Source organism: Podarcis melisellensis (assembly GCF_964234715.1).
Source record: "Podarcis melisellensis genome assembly, chromosome: 3".
Lineage (NCBI taxonomy): Eukaryota > Metazoa > Chordata > Lepidosauria > Squamata > Lacertidae > Podarcis > Podarcis melisellensis.
In genome coordinates, this window is record NC_138530.1 from 19,133,180 (window position 1) to 19,153,896 (window position 20,717).

At 47.0% G+C, this 20,717-nt stretch overlaps 1 protein-coding gene across 2 annotated transcripts in view; it reads left to right on the top strand.

The window, feature by feature from the left end:
* Nucleotides 1–20,717, top strand: part of SRF (serum response factor) — a 70,657-nt gene extending 49,940 nt beyond the window's left edge. For both annotated transcript variants that reach the window (XM_081904077.1, XM_081904078.1), the window contains 4 exons: nt 11,162–11,272; nt 15,114–15,305; nt 16,822–16,898; nt 18,545–20,717. In XM_081904077.1, the coding sequence (XP_081760203.1) occupies nt 11,162–11,272; nt 15,114–15,305; nt 16,822–16,898; nt 18,545–18,640 (476 nt within the window). In that variant the 3' untranslated portion in view covers nt 18,641–20,717. The remainder of the gene's footprint in view (nt 1–11,161; nt 11,273–15,113; nt 15,306–16,821; nt 16,899–18,544) is intronic.

The following is a 20,717-nucleotide window of genomic DNA, read 5'->3' on the forward strand; positions in this document are numbered from 1 at the left end:
TGATCGGCAAGCCCTAGGCTCTGTGGTTTAACCCACAGCACCACCCATGTCCCATGAAAGTAATGGTCGGGCACTAATTGATTTCCTTCTCTGTGTGCCTTTTTGAGGAGGAATGAACCCTAACAATAACACGCATGCACTGCTAGTGATTTGGGGAGGCGGGATTTAGTTCTCGGCTGTGCGTACTCATGGAGGATCAAGCTGTCAGCGAGTCACGATGGCTGTCAAAGACAGTTGCCAAGAACATTCCTGCATTGCAGTGGGTTGGACTAGATGACCCACGGGGTCCCTTCTATGAGCGGGAGAGGACTATTGCGTTCATATAATCCTTATGGGCTTCCCATAGGCATGTGGCTGGCTGCCGAGAGAACAGAATGCTAGACCAGATAGACCTTTGGTTTTATCCAGTGAGGGCTTTTCTGACGTTCTTACCAAGCAACGAGAGGCTGGCAGGATGGGGTAGGTTTCCTTCCTTTCCTTCTGCTGAGTCTTGGGTATGGGAATGCTGATTTGTGGTTGGTGTCCGGGTTTCCTTGCCACTGATTTGACTGGTGGTTTTCAGTAGTCCCACCATTAGAGGCCCGTTAAAGAGGAAGCTCCCTAGCTCAGTGACAAGAGCATCTGCTTTGCATGCAGAAGGTCCTGGGTTCAATCCCCAGCATCTCCGGGTAGGGCTGGTAACGTTTGAAACTGCTGCCTGCCTGTGTGGACAATACTGAGCTATTATTATTATCATCATCATCATCATCATCATCATCATTTGTTAAATGTATATGCCACCATTCATCAAAAGCTCTCAGGGTGGTCCTACAGAATAAAATACAAGTAAATAATTAAACCAAAACAACAAAACAGTAACACCCCCTTCCCACAGATACATTTAAAAGGCAGTAGGATATTAATCAGCCAAAGACTGTCAGTGAACATATTTATTTGCATTACTTAGTGCTTTAAAACTACTGGTGCAGGCCAGGGCGGCAAAACAAGGCCAATATTCCAGAAATCCTTGTCTAGACTCTGTGAGAGGATTTTGTGGAACTGTAACAACCTTACATGTGGATTGTTTGGACTTTATGAACAGACAGGTGGAATAGACACCATTACACGGATGGACCTTATGCATGAACTGACTAGAGAATGATCTGATCCACTGGGTCTTCTGCTTTGTTCGTTTGTTCAACTTTATGAGTCACTTCTGTTGAAATTTACAGTTTGATACAATGAATAGTATACCTTAATTATCTAAGAACACAGCCGGTTATGTCTCATGTGTTTATTGAATATGTCAGTGAACATAAGGCAGCTTCGGGTATTCCAGGGCAGCGCATGATCATCCCCCTGCTGCAACGCATCACAGGTTAGCTTTTGCCTGTAAGAGTTCAGGTGCCCTGTTGCTTAATTTGGAATCCCAGCTTGCCCATGATTTGTATTTGCTTCTATCTTGCCTTTCTCGGATGTATTTATTTATCTTACTATTTCTGTGGAGATCTGGATACCGCAGGCCCCTGGGCGGCTGTGCCGGGACCCCACTCAACTGCCCCAGTTGCAAAAGGCAGAAGGGAGTAGTGGTAGGAGAGAGGAAGAGAGCAAGCCCCAGAGGACAGGGAAGGAGATTCGCCAGGAGCCAGCCAGGAACCTGGGAAGCCTGCAGTCGGGCTTGTCTTCTGCCAGTTGAAGAGAGTGCTTAGCCAGCGGAGAGGGGAAATCTATCTGCTGAGGGACAAGCAAAAGTATCCTAGGCTGCCTTTAGAGGGCACTCCTGTTTAGCATTACCACAAGTGGAGGCCTCTGGGCACAAGCAAAGCCAAACAGGGAATAAGACAGGCCGGGCCTTGTCTGCATTGTATATAGTTAAACCAGTACTGCATCACTTTAAACAGTCATGGCTTCCCCCAAAGAATCCTGGGAAACGCAGTTTAAGGGTTGTTTAGGAAACCTCTGTTCTCCTCATAGAGCTACCATTTCCAGAGTTCCTTGCAAAGTCAGGTTGATTGTTAGCCCACTCTGAGAACGGCCTGAGAGATGTTAGGAGACCCCGATTCACCTTTTGTCCCTAAATCAGCAGAGGTATTTTTGCTGTGGCGGTTTTTACAGATTTGTAAACCTTGCCACAGCCAAGAAACTATTGAAGTGGTGTGCCATAAGACAAAATGAGATACAAAACGAAAACAATAACGTTGTTTCTGTTGCTGTATGATTAATATTCCATCAAATCACCAGATCAAACTTTCTTACGCAAAAAAGGCTTCTGTAGCTGCCTAAACATCAAGATGACAGGTTCCTGCCTCTGATTTTGGCTTGGAAATGACTGCAGACAGAGTCCTGCTCTTCAGAAAAAGTGTGTGAGGGCTTATACTGTGTTCAGGCTGACTGAACGGAGGAGAGTTTACAATTTTGGTCCTGCTTTTCAGCTCAAAAGTTGAAAATGATGGGAGCTGTAGTCCTGCAGCATCTGGGAGGCCTCCTTGACCCACCCTACCCCACCCCACCCTCAAGCTTTCCAAACTTTTCATGTTGGTGACACACTTTTTAAATATGCATCATTTCACAACATGATAATTCAGTTTGACTAGCAAACCGGAGGTTAAAGTCACCCTTTTCCAGCCCCCGGCGGAGCATGGGGAGCGTTTGCGTGATGCACCTACACACTGCAGCCGGTACACTTAACATGTTGCGACACATTTGGAAAATTCTGTCCTATCAAGAGGAAGGGCGAGTGCCGCCACCACTGTACCAATGAGACACAGCACAAATGCTCTCCACAGTCCTGAGAAAACCCTTTAATTGAAAGAACGTTGGAAGGGGAAGGAGGGAAGTCGTTGAATGTATGGGTATAATGAAAGGTTTTATTTTATTCTTTGGTAGGTTTATGGATGTATACTTTTCTTTTTGTAAACCTACCAATCAATAAATAAATTTTAGAAAGGGGCAAGGTTAGAAGCAGATGCACAAAGCATTTATTTTTTTAAAGAAATGCTCCTTTTTTCTGCCCTGCACTTGTCTGCACCTCGGAGCCAATGTGTCAGGCAAGATGGGGCCTTTGTAGCGGCATCGCCTCCTCCTTGCCCGCTCTCCAGCAGCCACTATAAGCTGCCCAAGGGAGGAGAGGCAATGGGGTGCTCCATCGCCACTGCTTCCGCTTCTCGGGACCAAAGCTAGCCTCTTTGAGCTTGGCTGTGGCATCACTTGTGGGGGAAATAGAGACATTCCAGGATCAAATCAGAAGCACTGATTTTCCAGCACTGTCCCTGGAAAATAGGGACACATTTGGAGGGTATGCAGTCTGTAGCCTCCACAGACACACCGGGCCAACTGCTTCTGCGTTTGCAGAAAATATGTGTCGATGCTCGGCCCACCACATGGCAGGACGGCCTGCTTTCCTATGTGGTTGGAGCTGTCGTGTGGAAAGGGGTCGGCTTGTTTCTGCCGTGAGAGGAGGTTGCAGTTGTGGTTGGAGGCGCAGAGCGTTTTGCTCGCTCGCGATAGTGCGCCCTGGGGACCGATAACTTAGCCGCTGTAATAGATTGAACTGGGAAAAGGAGAACACCGCCGAGCCGGTTATATCTTCAAAGTGGTGTAATTAATCGGATTAGGCTAATCTGGAGAAGACCACAAGGGAAGAACCTGGCGATTGGGCAGAATAATGGCGTATGAAATTCGGCCCTTGCTGAGGCGATTTATGCAGTTGGCTGGGGTGAGGTCACACCGCTCAGAAACTTGCTTTCTCTTTGGCCCGTGGGAACTCCGGTTTGCATTGCGACACCTTCCGTGGAACTGCCGCCTGATTCTTGGTTGCGTAATCGTTTCCGGTGAATTTAGAAGCAGCTCCTCTGTGCTTGACAAAACCCTTTGCATGTTTCTCCCCCCACCTCCCAGTCTCCATTCGGTTCAGGCTGTGGACCGTTGAGTATGAAGTCAGCCTGCGACTTTGAAGCCAAGTGTCGGTGCAAAAGCAAGTCTTTATTTCTATACAGAATAGTGTGGGTGGGGAAACAACCTCTTGCAGCTCTGGCAGGCAACTTGTGGCAGGCATGTTGCAGCCTTCATTTTACCCTTCTCCCAAGCTTAAAAGAGAGAGAGAATGAAGGAACGGTGGCAGAAAGAAGGGGTGCCCTGTCCACTTTTTGCTTTGCAACTACAGCCACAATTGACACACTTCATCCATATCACTTTCCCCCCTCTCCCTAGCGAAATGCAGCCCTCAACCCCGAAAGGATTGCTCATCCCCAACTTCCAGCTCTTTCGGTGATATGCGGCCCTATAAATGCTCCTTTTGTCTGTTCAGACATATTGTAGGAAGCCTCCTTATGATTTTCTGTATTTTTTAAAAAACAAAATAAAGAAATGGGAGAGAGGATTAGATAGAACAGTTTACTACCTTTCACCTTTCCATTGGAGGCTACTTGCCGATTGGGTAGTGCTGGCATAGGAAGACTGGAGCTAGATGGAAGACTTGGCTTCAAATAGGTTGAAAACACACACACACACACACACACACACACACACACACGTGGAGGCATCATGAAGTCCACAAAGCTGAACAGTGGAGGATATAGACTTGTATGTTCTGCCCGATGTGCCCGGTTGAAAAGGGCAAATGTCCACACAGGTCATGCTGAAATGACAATAGCCGGCTGAATGCTTTTTCTAGAAATTTTGGGCCGGTCGCCTTTTCCCCTTGGCCTCCCGCTGCTCTGTTTGTGTGCACAAGAGTTTCAAGTTGCTGTGTAGATCAGCAGAATCTTCTTGGTTAGGGTAGTATGCATAAATATTTCTTAAGATATAAACATCCTGTATACCGCGTGGGGTGGGAGTGCCGATGGGGAAATAAGACAAGCTGGAACGCAGCAGATCATTGTATGAGTAGAAACCTGCTCTGTGCCCCCTCTCACTGTTCAACACGGATTGCTTGTCTGTCTGTGTTTTCTAAATGCTTGTCAGACATTCTTGCCTCCCTGACCTAGGAAGTTGTCCCACTTGCACAAGGACCTCTGTTTGTGCTGTCAAACTTTCCTTCCTTCTTCTCTCCTCCCTGCGACCCCTACAGATCCACAGCAGAGGGGTAGGGGAGCCCCCAGAACAGATTCAGAGAGTGGGGAGAGGGGCTGCAGTGGAAGTCCTTGCACAAACAGGATGACAGTTCTTTGGATGTGGCACCCCCTTCCCATGCAACATGGGTGTTGCTTTAATCCAGGGCAAAGACGATCTGAGTGCTTTCTTCATAGAAATAATAGCATCACAGAGTTGGAAAGGGATCGCAGGGCTTCATCTAGTCCAACCCCCTGCAATGCAGGAATCTTTTTGCCCCACGTGGGGCTCGAACCCACGACTCTGAGGTTCAGAGCCCCAAGCTCTGCAAACTGAGCTATCCTAGCTGCTTTGTGTTTATTGCATGCAGCCTGTGTGTCATGAGCCCCATGGAAGCTTCTTGGCAGGGTGAAGAGGAATGGGATGGAAGTGCTGACCTTTATGCAGAGTAGTTGTTTCTGGACATCCTCTTCCTCACCTCCTGATACTGCTGTTTCCGCAGCAACCAGGGAGGCACTTGGGCCTGGACCGGCTGGGTAGAGCTCACCTTTGTCTCCAAGGAGCTGCTGCCAGATGCTCAGGTTCTAACAGACCCAGCTTGCTCTCAGGAGTGTCCTGCTCGCTTGCCTAGTCCCATTGCTTGGGACCTGAAATGTGTGAATCACTGGTCCCACCCTTCTCTTCAGAAGGAATGGGGGGCGGTGTCCAATGCCTTGGCGTGTGCTAGTCTGGACTTCTCCTGTGACTAATTGCTGTTGGTCATGGCATCATTAAAGGTACAGGGACCCCTGATCATTAGGTCCAGTCGTGACCGACTCTAGGGTTGCGGCGCTCATCTCACTTTATTGGCCGAGGGAGCCGGTGTACAGCTTCCGGGTCATGTGGCCAGCATGACTAAGCCGCTTCTGGCGAACCAGAGCAGCACACAGAAATGCCGTTTACTTTCCCGCCGGAGTGGTACCTATTTATCTACTTGCACTTTGATGGGCTTTCGAACTGCTAGGTGGGCAGGAGCAGGGACCGAGCAGCGGGAGCTAACCCCGTCACGGGGATTCGAAACACCGACCTTCTGATCGGCAACTCCTAGGCTCTGTTTAGATCACAGTGCCACCCCATGGCATCATTAAGTTGGCATAAATTGATAAAAAAGTCTATGTCCCTCAATGAGCTATCTTGACCCTGGTGCTAGGTTTTAAATTTAAAATGCTTAGAATTGAAATCTTAAGTTAAAAATATTCAGTCCCGACACCTCTTTTTATGTTCTTGTTCTGAGCAAAGGAATTGCATGTAATCTGTTTCCAAGCAGGGCTGTTTGTATTCCTTTCTGCTGCAGTCATGGCATGCAGGCGCAGAAAATAAGTATTCAGTGTCCTGGGAATTTCAGCTTTTCATCTTAAATATTTTAGCACTCAAGGTTGCAAGAAGAGGGCTGGAAATGCATCAGCCTTGATGAAAGGTGGGGGGGACTGGGGAAGGAATAGGGCTGCAGTTGAACAGGATTTTGAATCAATCCTGGAGATTGCTATCCTTTCTCCTACAACAGCAGAATAATAAATTGTACAGAATGCACATGCATATCCAAGTATTATTAAACTGCATGAATGTATTCAGGTTGCAAGATTCTGTGTGTAAGTGGCGTATTTTCCCTTGCCCAAAAAAATAATTGTGCAAAATACACACGGCCCTGCGTCCTGACAATGTAAAATGAACTTCAGAGCCATAATGTACAGTGGTACCTCGGGTTAAGTACTTAATTCATTCCGGAAGTCCGATCTTAACCTGAAATTGTTCTTAACCTGAAGCACCACTTTAGCTGCGCTGCCGCTGCATGATTTCTGTTCTCATCCTGAAGCAAAGTTCTTAACCTGGGGTAATATTTCTGGGTTAGCAGAGTCTGTAACCTGAAGCGTATGTAACTTGAGGTACCACTGTATACTAATGGCCAGTTGCTCGAGCGGTTTTTAAAGGCGCTTCAATAAATTTGTGGCCCTCAACCAACATAGTTCAACGGAACCTCCATGGCCAAACATAGTGTAGCTTTCGAAATCGGTTGCTGTGGAACAAAGTGTTTGTGGATGTCTTCACACCTGGCTGACAATGACTTTCCCAGCTGTATCATGGGGTCTCTCAGCCCCATCAGGATTTGGCATGGTTTGGCAGCCTCAGCCAGAAGGAGCAGATGGCGGGAGGGGGCTGGAAGTCTGGTACCCAGGTGTGGAGTAGAACTGTAAACAAAGGGGCAGGGCGAAGCATCCAGGTGTGATCAGACGCGCTTACCCAGAGCACAGTGCGTGTGTCTGTCTGCAGCAGACCTGTAGGGCGAGAGAGTCTCATGAGTGAGCAAGCACGGCCTCATCTTGAAATCCCTTGTGGGAGGGTGTGTTAGTCGTCAGCACATCTTTGTAGCTGCAGTTCGGTTAGGAACTTCTCGCCTTGCTCATTTACTTTCAAACAGTGTTAAAAACTCAGATATATAAGCTAATATATAAGGCCCTGACACTGAGGTCCAGCTCCAAGGGCCTTCTGGCAGTTTTCTCACTGCGAGAAGTGAAGTTACAGGGAACCAGGAAAGTGGGCCTTTTCGGTAGTGGCGCCCTCCCATCAGATGTTGAGGAGATAAATAACTATACGACTTTAGACGACATTTAGTGCTTGGTGTTTTATTATGCTTTCATATTTGTTGGAAGTTGCCCAGAGTGGCTGGGGCAACCCGGTCAAATGGGTGGGGTACAAATAATAAAATGATTATTATTAATTGCCAAATGGCACCTTAAACCTAGCTTACAGTCACCACAATGTCTAGGCATCTTTTTTTTTTGCAGTGGGAATGATGATGCTTAATATAATCAGACCCCTCTGTATTATTATTATTATTATTATTATTATTATTATTATTATTACTACTACTACTACTATACCTCTCTATATTTCTCGTTTGTTTTACACTAAGGTTTTAGGACCAGTTTTGTATATGCGTGTGTTTTATTAAATATTAAAAGACAGAAATTAACAGAGCTTTCTGATATCTTAATTTACCTAGGATGGACTGAACTTTTTTGCAATTCCTTTTACATGGAACAGGGAGCATGCTTGTTTTCTCCTGCTCTGGAGGGTAGGACTCAAGGCATTGCCTTCAAGTTACAAGAAAGGATATTCTAACTAAATACCGTATTTTTTGCCCTATAAGACTCACTTTTTCCCTCCTAAAAAGTAAGGGGAAATGTGTGTGCGTCTTATGGAGCGAATGCAGGTTGCACAGCTATCACAGAAGCCAGAACAGCAAGAGGGATTGCTGCTTTCACTGCGCAGCGATCCCTCTTGCTCTTCTGGCTTCTGGGATTCAGAATATTTTTTTCCTTGTTTTCCTCCTCCAAAAACTAGGTGCGTCTTGTGGTCTGGTGCGTCCTATAGAGCGAAAAATACGTTATTCGGAAAAAACTTTCTGACAGTAGGAACTGTTCAGCAGTGGAACGGACTCCCACGAGAGGTGGTAGACTCTTCTTCCTTGGAGGTTTTTAAGCAGAGGTTGGATGGTCATCTGTCATGGATGCTTTAGTTGAGATTCCTGCATTGCAGGGGGTTGGACTAGATGACCCTTGGGTCCCTTCCAACTCTGATTTTATGAATTTGGGGCCAGTGGCTCTGTTAATTGGATAGCTTTTCTTAAAAACAACACATTAGCACCCATTTTATTCTCCATTCTCAGAATAACCATAAGCATATCCTCTCCCCACATAGGAGCATACATAAAGAAAAAAAATTAAAAGCATTTGCATTGATAAGTCAAACCACTTCATCTGTAGAACAAAAATATCATTCTGTAGATCTCTGCATGTTGCTGGTAGCCTATAATCAAGCTTTTCCATTGCCGCATAATAAATAAATTTGTACCAAGTTGAGTAAAATGAATAATAATAATAAAAATAAAATTTATTTATACCCCGCCCTCCCTGGCCAGAGCCGGGCTCAGGGCAGCTAACACCAATAAAATCACAGTAAAAACTTAATGGGGGGAGGGGGGAAAGGGGGGAAACCAATTTAAAATGCAGGTTAAAATGCAATTTAAAATGCAACCTCTTTTTAAAAGTAGCCAATAGATCAAGACCATAAGGGGAGGGAAACATAAGGGTCAGGCTGAGTCCAAACCAAAGGGCAGGTGGAACAGCTCTGTCTTGCAGGCCCTGCGGAAAGATATCAAGTCCCGAAGGGGCCCTAGTCTCTTGTGACAGAGCGTTCCACCAAGTCGGGGCCAGTATCGGCATTAGATCCATTTCAGTCCGGTTTCCGTCCTAGTTTTGGGACGGAGACGGCTCTGGTTGCCCTAACAGATGATCTCCGTAGACAACTGGATTGAGCCGGGTCAGGACTGCTGATCCTTTTAGATTTGTCAGCAGCCTTTGACATGGTCGATCATGATCTTCTGGACCACCGCCTTGCAGACGTGGGGATACAGGGCATAGCCTGTAACTGGTTGTGCTCTTTTATCTCTGGTCGGGGACAGAGGGTGGCACTAGGGAGGGAAATGTCGTTGCGCCACTCCTTGGTGTGTGGAGTGCCGCAGGGCGCAATTCTCTCCCCAATGCTTTTTAACATCTTTATGCGCCCCCTTGCCCAGATTATCCGGAGCTTTGGGCTGGGCTGTCACCAATATGCTGATGACACTCAGCTCTATCTGCTGATGGATGGCCACACTGACTCAGCCCCGAACACACTGACCAGATGCTTGGAAGCTGTGGCTGGATGGTTTCGTGGGAGCCGATTGAAACTAAATCCTTCGAAGACAGAGGTCCTATGGCTAGGTCGGGATGGCATGGGGATGAGGGACCAACTCCTTTCTCTTGCGGGGGCCCAATTAGTGCCATCGCCTTAAGAGTTTGGGTGTAATCCTTGATGTCTCCCTTTCCATGGAGTTACAGCAACAGCCAAGGCGACATTTTTCCACCTTTGCCGCATCAAGCAGTTGGTCCCTTACCTTTCCCGCCCCGACCTGGCCACAGTGATCCATGCGACGGTCATCTCCAGGCTTGACTACTGTAATTCGCTCTATGCGGGGCTGCCCTTGAAGCTGTCCCAGAAACTCCAGCGGGTACAGAATGCTGCAGCGAGGCTCCTCACGGGGTCTCTGCCATGGGAGCATATTCACCCAGTGCTTTTCAAGCTGCACTGGCTCCCGGTGGAGTACAGGGTCAGATTTAAGGTGCTGCTTTTGACCTTTAAAGCCCTTCACGGCCTAGGACCCTCATACCTACGGGACCGCCTCTCCTGGTATGCCCCACGGAGAGCCTCAAGGTCCATAAATAACAACACCCTAGTGGTCCCAGGCCCTAAGGAAGTTAGATTGGCTTCAACCAGAGCCAGGGCCTTTTCAACTCTGGCTCCGGCCTGGTGGAACGCTCTGCCTCATGAGACCAGGGCCCTGCAGGATCTGATTTCTTTCTGCAGGGCCTGTAAGACAGAGTTGTTCCGCCTGGCCTTTGGCTTGGAGCCAATTTGATTCCCTCCCTCCCTCTCTCTCTCTCTCTCTCTCTTTTTTTTCCTCTTTCTTTCTTTTCCTTCTCCTCCTGCGATGAGGCTACATTTTAATATTTTAATGTTCCATTATTTTAATGTTGTACTTTATTTTTGTTTTTAAGTTGTAATCATTCATCTTGTTTTTATTATTGCTTGTAAGCCGCTCTGAGCCCGGCCTTGGCTGGGGAGGGCGGGGTATAAATAATAATAATAATAATAATAATAATAATAATAATTATTATTATTATTATTATTATTATTATTATTATTACTGAAAAGGCCCTGGCCCTAGTTGAGACCAATCTACCCACTTTGCGACCAGGGACCTCCAAAATGTTGTCATTTGTGGATCTTAAGGTCCTCCGCGGGGCATACCAGGAGAGGTGCTCCCCTAGGTATGTGGGTCCTAGACCGCATAGGGCTTTAAAGGTCAAAAGCAGCACCCTTTCAAAAACAACAATGGAGCACGAAACCAAGCAGTTTAAAAATAAGTTGCTGTTGATGTAATTTATATGTTGCCTTGTTAGCTCTGGAAAGGTGTCTGGAAAGGTGAACTTTGTCAATGGGCTGAATGGAGCTATGTCGAGTTTAGGAGTTAAACGGTCCCCGTCTTGCTTCCTAGGTGGTGCCGTGGCTCAGCAGGTTCCCGTGCAAGCCATCCAGGTGCATCAACAGACGTCTCCCACAACTGACAGCAGTACTGACCTCACCCAGACCTCTTCCAGCGGGACAGGTAAGCAGCCACCAAATCTCTTGCTGCCAAATAACTCTGGGTAGGGAATGGGGAACTTTCATTTCTACCAGGGCCATTGACTCACAGAAGACAACCAAAACAAAGTGTGGCCGTCCTGCCTTGGTACCCCTGGGCTTCCATCCCTTGGTTACTGGCTCCTGCGGTCACCCAGTCAGCTGACCTCTGTCTCTTCTATCAGTGGATTGCTGTTGTTTGAAACACCTCCCAGCCATGGTGCCCAGCCAGTCAGGAGAGACCAGTGGGGGAGAGCATGTGCTATTGGTCTCCACTGCCCAACCTAGGCCTAGGTATTTTAGGGTTGCCATATGTCCCCTTTTTCCAGGACACGTCCTCTTTTTCATGGGTATGTAAAATGAGAGTCGCCCTTGCGATCTATAGTTAGAATCTGAAGGCGGCAAATGTGTCCCCTTTTTTGCTCTTCAAAATATGGCAACCCTACCTTTTTTTATAGGGGACGCGGGTGGCGCTGTGGGTTAAACCACAGAGCCTAGGACTTGCTGATCAGAAGGTCGGCGGTTCGAATCCCCGCGACGGGGTGAGCTCCTGTTGCTCGGTCCCTGCTCCTGCCAACCTAGCAGTTTGAAAGCACCTCAAAGTGCAAGTAGATAAACAGGTACCGCTCCGGCGGGAAGGTAAACGGCGTTTCTGTGCGCTGCTCTGGTTCGCCAGAAGCGGCTTAGTCATGCTGGCCACATGACTTGGAAGCTGTACGCCAGCTCCCTCGGCCCATAGAGCGAGATGAGCGCCGCAATCCCAGAGTCGGTCATGATTGAACCTAATGGTCAGGGGTACCTTTACCTTTACCTTTTTATCCAGGGCAGAGGCTGAGCAGGGAAGGGGTTGATGCCCAAAGTGGCTTTCTTCAGCCTTGCTTTCCTGAATGCCATTGGACTACAACTCACATCATCCATGACCAGCGGCTGAGCTGGCGGGGGATGCTGGGGGTTGTAGTCGAACAATGCAAGGAGGACCCAAGCTTGAAGAACTGTGACTCTGATGGTTTTCTCTCTCTCCCCCCACCTGGCAAAGTCTCTTACCCAAACTCTTGGTGAGGCTGGAGTCTTCCAGCTACCCATGTGTCCTGGATGAAATGAGGTGGCAGGATAAATCTGCCCCAAGCTTGTTCTAGGCTGTGCAAGGCTTTCCTTTCGCCCACACCTACATCCTTCCAATTGAACCTGCTGGTTCTGACCTGCGGTTGTGTAGATTTGCAGTCCGTGTGCCCTGCCTGGGCTTATTGAGTGCTGTTGCAGAGGCACCTGAGCTCCCCTCCCCCCTTTGCTTGCGCAGCTCCCTGCAATCGGAGCTTCTTTTAAAGATCATTCTTGTCCCAAGCACTGCTCTGCGCAAAAGTATATCATTGCTTACAAGGTCACTGTCTCCTTCGAGTTCAGCAGACCCTTGTCTAGTCAGTGCTGATAGGCCGGCAGGAGAATGCTTGAGAAACTTAGAGGAAAGTATTTGTTCTAATATAGTGTTACTCTAGTGCCATCTAGTGGGTGTTTGCTTGCGCATATATGCGCGCGCGCACACACACACACACACACACACATATATAGTCATACCTCTTGTTACGCTTGGTTCAGGTTGGGTCCTGCGGTGACCCAGAAGTAACGGAATGGGTTATTTCCAGGTTTCGCCACTTGTGCATGTGCAGATGCTCAGAATGACGTCATGCGCAGAAGTGGCCAATCGCGACCTGCGCAGACGCGGGTGGTGTTTTGCTCATGATGCGAATGGACTCTGGAACGGATACCATTTGCAACCAGAGGTACCACTGTACACACACACACACACACACACACACACAGAGTGGTACCTCGTTTTGAGTCTGCCTCATCGAGCGTCCATTTTGTTGAACGTCCGCGGCAAACCCGGAAGTACTGGAATGGGTTACTTCGGGGTTTGCCGCATGCGCAGAAGCGCTGGCACTTACTCCTACGTCTGTTTTGTCTAGCGTCCAGGGCTCCAGAACGGATCCCAGTTGCAAAACAAGGTCCGACTGTATACACACACACACACCAACTTTCTATTCAAAGGAGTTCTATCACGGCTGTTTCCAAACCAGCCCCATTCCTATTTCAGGGCTATTTTGTACATTGCCTGGTAGCAAAGTGGGGTTTGCCGCTGATGGTACTCTCAGCAGAGAGTTGCAGGCAGTCCCAGTTTCCTGATGACGACCCCTGCATGACACATGAAGATATGAAAACAAACCATAAAAATTGGAGCCCCCCTCTCAAAAAAGGAGGTGAAAACCCTGTTGTTTTCCATTGGAAAAAAGTGGGGTGGGGGACCCTTGAAAAGGAGAGGGGACAATCTTTCCACGTGTTTTCAAGGCCTTCACATCTCTATGTGTGTCTCGCACATTCCTTATTTGTCTTTAGGTGTACAATTTAACATACCCCTAACAAAGCATAATGTATAGGAGTGTGATTAATATTGTTTTTGCAAAATTTGAGAGCTGGCTGGATATTCCAGCAGCCAGATCAAAGAGAAGGAGACCTGCGTGTGCAGAGAAGTGCATCTTATTCTCACCGGTGTATTCCGGTTGTCTTGGCGCTGACATGTACTCATGTGCATAACCCCTGTCCCCCTACCCCCACATGCCAGCCATGACATCTGTTTTCTGGCAGATGTTGGGAAGCCCTGAAAGAATTGAGCTTCCTATGTCAGCTTAATCCTGTGTAAAGCAAATGTATGCAATGAGCTGGTGATGGACCCAGGAATCCCACTGTGAGGTTTTCAAGCAATTGCTTGATGGCTGCATGCAAAAATCCTCACTGGTTCTGCATCTTAAAAACAAGCAAGATAACGGACTGAAGCTGATGCAGCACAGGGGTCTGAGGCATTGTGGGTGAGGTGCCATCTATTATTATTATTTAACTATATCTTTATTAATTTAAAATAAATACATTTATGAGAAAACAGACATACATAAAAGGTAAAGGTAAAGGTACCCCTGCCCATATGGGCCAGTCTTGACAGACTCTAGGGTTGTGCGCTCATCTCACTCTATAGGCCGGGAGCCAGCGCTGTCCGCAGACACTTCCGGGTCACGTGGCCAGCGTGACAAGCTGCATCTGGCGAGCCAGCGCAGCACACGGAAACGCCGTTTACCTTCCCGCTGGTAAGCGGCCCCTATTTATCTACTTGCACCCGGGGGTGCTTTCGAACTGCTAGGTTGGCAGGCGCTGGGACCGAACGACAGGAGTGCATCCCGCTGCGGGGATTCGAACCACCGACCATGCGATCGGCAAGTCCTAGGCGCTGAAGTTTTACCCACAGCGCCACCCGCGTCCAATCAAACAAACAAATAACAGAAAAATCAAACAAACCACCACGCTATAAGATACAAGAAGATTAATATAATTGTCATCATATATACTCCTGATACTGAACACAATTATAAAACTTATAGAGAAGAAATTTATAACTGACTTCCAATTAACCTCACTGTACTTTTATCTATCCATTACTTTATACCGCACATTTACATATTTCTTATATTATTTCTTTTTACCTCCCTACGAACTTATATTTATACAATACAGGGATCAGTCTAATTCTGCCAAGATGTTTCCTTTTATTCCATAGTTTTCTAAATATTCTTAAAGATTCTGCAATCCTTACAGACTTTTTGTTTCGATTGGCCTCTTACTCTTCCTGTCGCTTTCGCTAGCTGCAGATATTCTACCATTAGGATTTGCCAATCTTCTGTGTTGGGTATTGTTGTGTTTTTCCAATTTCTTGCTACTAAAATTCTGACCGCCGTTATTACGTACATGAACAATTGTGCCTTGCCCCCACTTTCTTTTGCCAGTGACCCTGCCAGCTACGATCATGACTTCGTCCATGCCAACCACCGTAGGAGGCCATATGATGTACCCCAGTCCTCACGCAGTGATGTACGCGCCTACGTCAGGCCTGACAGATGGTGGCCTTGCAGTTCTCAATGCCTTCTCCCAGGCACAATCTGCAATGCAGGTTTCACATGGCCAGGTCCAGGATCAGGGTAAGACTGGAGGCGGGCTTTTCCTTTATGTAGAATGCTCTTATCACACTTCTGTAGCTTCAAAGGCCTCTCAAAGCATCTTGCGGAATATTCTCGAAATAAAATGCGTCAATCTGGTACAGGAGCAGGTGTCGCTTGGTGTCCGCGATTAGGTTAGAACGACAGCTCTCCCCAAAATCGTCTGAAGGGTGTGGGGCTGAGCTGTTGTGTCTTGCTCAGCTCATGAAATCCGTCTTCCCTGATGCACAATGGTGTTTCTGAAAGAGTGAATGATCTGCATTCTGCCATGTGTTGCGTTCCTCAGAGCAAAGACAGACAGACAGACAGACAGACAGATAGATAGATAGATAGATAGATAGCACCAGTAACGTGCATGGTGTTTTACCGAGTAGAAGAGCACAGCACTCTGCCTTGAGGAGCTTACAATCTAAAATTTGAACCAGAGGAAGGGGAAGAAAGTGGAGTCAAGGGAATACACAGGAAAGAATGTGTGATTATTTAAGTTACATCTGCTCAGGGTAAGTTACACTTGGGTTTGGAAAGAGATATGAGGGCCTTCTCGGTTGTGGCGCCCACCCTGTGGATACACAGGAAAGAATGTGTGATTATTTAAGTTACATCTGCTCAGGGTAAGTTACACTTGGGTTTGGAAAGAGATATGAGTGCCTTCTCGGTTGTGGCGCCCACCCTGTGGAACGCCCTCCCACCAGATGTCAAAGAGAACAACAACTACCAGACTTTTAGAAGACATCTGAAGGCAGCCCTGTTTAGGGAAGCTTTAAATGTTTGATGTATTACAGTATTTTAATTTATTTTTTTTGGAAGCCGCCTAGAGTGGCTGGGGAGGCCCAGCCAGATGGGCGGGGTATAAATAAATTATTATTATTATTATTATTACTACTACTACTACTACTACTACTACTATTATTCCAGAGAGGAAGATTTGAGAAGGGTGAAAAGGAGCAGCTGCATATCTTTGATGCATAGCTCAGTGGCAGAGTGCATGTCCCGGATTTGTTGTTCTCTGTAGGGATCTCAAGTACCAGTTTGTAAGAAAGACCTCTGCTGGAGACTTGTCAGAGCTGCTTGCTGGCAAGTAGGGTTACCTCACCATATTTGAAACAGTGAAAATCTGGACAGAAAAGTTGTTGAGCTTTTTTAAACAACAACAACAGACCAGTGGAGCTGCTTTATATATTTTAATATTTAAGCTTTATCGAAATATATACACATTTCTATTTCGGTGAGCCTCCACCCTACATTTCAGCATGAGATTTGGTGATCACTGCTTTTATAAAGCATGTTTAGGACAGCTTTTGTTCAATAGAACATTGCTTGCTCTCTTTGAAATGGCTCGTTTTGTTTCTAGCTTTAATGATATTGGTTCTGGGTTTATTTTCGTTTATGCCACTATGATTACACCTGAATTGTTCTGGATCATTTGAAGGTGGTGTTGTTGGCGCAGTTAGTTTTGGATAGTGGCTAATGGGACACTTGTGATTTTTTTCTTTGGCAGGTGGAGTCCCTCAGGTGTTCCTGACAGCACCATCAGGAACAGTTCAAATCCCAGTCTCAGCTGTCCAGCTTCACCAGGTAAGTTCGCCATTTAAATAGACTTAGACTTCCCCCAGACTGGGACTGCAGTCCTATTGAACCTTAAGGGATTGTGCTTCTGAGGAAACGGGGATTGTCCTGTAAGGCTGGCTGTAATTTTCTTTGCACCCTGCTGAACATATAGCAAGATACACAGCTACCAGGTCTGTTTCCCAAGTTGCCTTGTGTACTGAATTGCAGCGACCCCACTTTATTGCATTTCTCTATTGTTTCATTCAAGCTTCAAGACTCCTAGGGATGGACGCAGACAGTGGCCTGGTTCACACATAACACTAAGCCAAACTATGGCTTAGTGTGAACAGGCAAGCGTGCTAACGCAACAGTTAGACAATCACAGCTGCTTCACTCCCCACTCCTGCTGCTACACTGCCAGTAGCTAAGTGTAACAATTAGGCCTGGGTTTGTGATTTATCTCGCTCCAAACAAAGAAAGAGAAAACCAAGGTTTGTTCTAGGCTTACTGCTCTTGGAATGTTTGGGCGCTACAAACCACAGTTAAACTATGTGCTGTGTAAGTTCTTTCTTTTGTCGGTCCTCAGTCTTCCAACATTAAGCTTCATTGGATAGCCCTGAGTTATAATATTCTAGGAGTGGGATATAAGCTTATCTTCCTACATTTTTCTCAGCATACATCATCTGTCATATCCCTCATTACTTGCCTTTTTTCCTAAAAGTAAAAAGCCCCAAATTATGTAATTTTCCCCTGTAGGGTAGTTGTTTCATCCCCTTGATCATATTGATTGCTTTTTCTTCATGTTTTGATGAGTACATCATATTTGCGTGATCGTGTCTTGACTTACTATTATCCTGAGACACACACAAGCTTTGTAGTCCTTTCGCTTATCCTTTGTCATCAAGCTATGATTAAATTAGGAAACCCCTAATTAACTTAGCTTTTCGTTTCATCCAAACTGTGAAACTATGGTTACTAGCACTGGAAGAAATCAGGATCTTAAACCCATTTCAAAATGGTCCAATATCCTGACTTGTTCTGCAGCTGGTTACCATAGTTTCCTGGTTTGGACAAAACAGGAAACTATGGTTAGTTAGACACTTTCTGGTGTAATTTCAGCGCACGCTAAAGAGAAGGGGATTTGAGATTTGATAGTCTGAACCAGCTCTGAATTCTGTTCATACAAGAAAATACCACCTTTAAGTAAAACAAATCCATGTATATTCTTCTCTGACTACTTTAATATGTGTACCTCCATATGGTGAAATATTGAGAGAACCATGTGAAATTAGAAGCAAATGGTGTGTTTCACGTGATTGCATCAGACAACCAGTCTGTCCTGTGACAGTTGAGGCCATCATGCAATTGCATTTCCTAAGCCAGTGTTTCCCGATCTTCTGAAACCTGCATTCCAAATCTTCTTTTCTGGATGAAGGCACACCTCATTCTTACACTCGAAAGACAAATTCACCATCACTGCCTGCAACCAACTTTGTATTTTATATTACTTAATCGTTTTTAGTATTAAGATTTTTTTTAACTGCCTTGGATTCCTTGGGAGAGGGAGGGGTGGTATATAAATGTAGGATCGAGATAAGTAAAATAAGCATGTGCTGTTTGAATGCAAGCGCTCCTTTGCTTAACAGTTCTCCTTCATTCTTTTGTCTCCCCAGATGGCCGTAATCGGGCAGCAGTCCAGCAGCAGCACCAACTTGACAGAGCTACAAGTGGTCAACTTGGACACGTCGCATAGCTCCAAGAGTGACTGAGCAACTCTGGGGGTCCAGGGGCGGGAGGGGGAGAACCTGGGGGGCGGAAGGAGAGAGACAGAGGAGAAGGTGTGTCCCTGGCACCCAAACCTGCGGTGGCTGCCTCCAGTTTTTGAGGCCTGTGCGTGGCTCGAGGACCTGCGGCGCTCCCCAAAACTGCACCAGGATCTCTGCGGTCCCTATTTTTCTATGGACTCTGTCACTTATTTATTGTTGCCTTTTTCACGTTTTCTTTCCTTTTCTCTCAACACTTCACACCGACACACACACGCACAAATACACACACACACACTCAAAACACATATTAAAGTGGCTGTTGAGGCCAGCGGCAGGGAGCTGAGCCTGGGCTGTAAGGGGGGGCGGGGGGGCGGTTTGCTTTGTTACCTTTGGACGCTGCATATACAGTGCTTTTATTTGTGTGTGTGTGTGTGTGTGTTTGTTTGGTTTTGTTTTTCCCCTCCTCACTCCAGCCAAAGAAACGTGTCTCTCGTGGGTGGGGGAACTTTACTCTGCCATGTGTATATAATATATAGGAAGAAAACAACCCTCCTTCTGTCGTCATCGCCAGAGCGGGAGTTCCTTCTCCCCCTCTCCGCAGTGTGTCCACGAACTTCCTCAGCTCACAGTCTCCGGCCTGAGCAGCCAAGACTGTGGCGGGGAGATAAGCTGGAACGCAGAAGGGTCTGAAGCCATCGTCATCCAAAAGGGAGTCTCTTGTTTCTACTGTCATTTTATTTTCACTTTTAACCTATGCTGGAGCAAAGGGTCATCTCTCTCTCTCCCCCTCACCCCCACCCCCATCACCCCAGGTTCAGGTTGTCCAGCTGGCTTGCAGCAATGTGCCTTCAAGCAAATCAGTGATGCGTTGTGGCCTGGCCTCTGCACAGCGATCCTTGCCTCTTACGCTTGGCTTGCAAAGAGGGGTCGCTCCCGCCGGTGCCCTCCTTCTCCTTAGGCTCTGTTGTGGGTGGGTGAGGAGAGGCAAGAGCACATTGGCAGCAACCCTGGAACCGTTCCTTCCCTCGAAGCTTGTGTTTGGTTGGTGAGAACCCACCGGCTTTAGGAGTACGTGCCCCGGGGGTATGTGAGCGGGCAGCGGATACATTTCACTGTCAGGGCGCTTTTAAACACCGCCCTGCCCACTTCCTTGGGTCATACCCAGCAACCCTTAAGCCCCATCGTTGCAATGGAAGCATCCTCTCGGGCGAGCTTTGTTCGTTTTTGCAGAGGCTGCTCCTCTTGAGAAGGTCGATGAGATGAGCCACCGTCCTTTTTCTAAGTAATCGGGGAGAAGGGCGTAAAGGAACAGTGTCGGAAGCAGAGGGAAAGCTCTATTTTTGTAAGTTTTGAACTCCACAGGCCTTCCCAAGACTGTTGTGCCCACGATTTGAGACCTCTCACCCCAACCCTGATCAGGTAGCCCTGAAAACAAGATGATCCTTCCCCTTGAAAGCGTGTTCCGCCTGCCTCTGCTGCTTCCGAGTCTGCCGTCCTCAGTTGGGACTGGTTAGGACTCAAGAGTGGTGGGAACGGACCTCCCCTGCAGGAGAAAGGCAGCACCGGATGAGTAAGGCGACAGCCACCGTCGGGTCCTTGTGCTTTAGAAAATTCCTTATCGTGTAGATCCGTGGTTCAGTGTCAGCAAATGCAAAAAGCAAAAAGGGAATAGCCACAAGGGAGATCGGGAAGGGCGTTGTGCTTCCAATGGGAGGGGTGTGCATGTGATGAAGCTATCCCATTGGGGAAAGCACTCTGCCGTTGGATAGTTTTCTTGCCACACAATCACGCACTTCCTTTTAACCAATCCAGAAGTGGCGCAGGAAAGGAATTCTTCATCCCCCTTCCACACACACACACACACACACACATACATGCACACAGACAGACACAGGCCTACTTTGGAGCAAGGAGGCTGCAGACTTTTAGAGAAAGGAAGCAGCTGCTGTAACCTTTTTTTAAAACTAAAAAAAGACAAAAGAAGCCTTCGGGGGGGCGGGAAAGGACTTTATTTTTCTAAATGTTAAACTCAGTATTTATGTAATTCTCAAAGGAATTAAAGTCTGGCTCCTGTACAGTT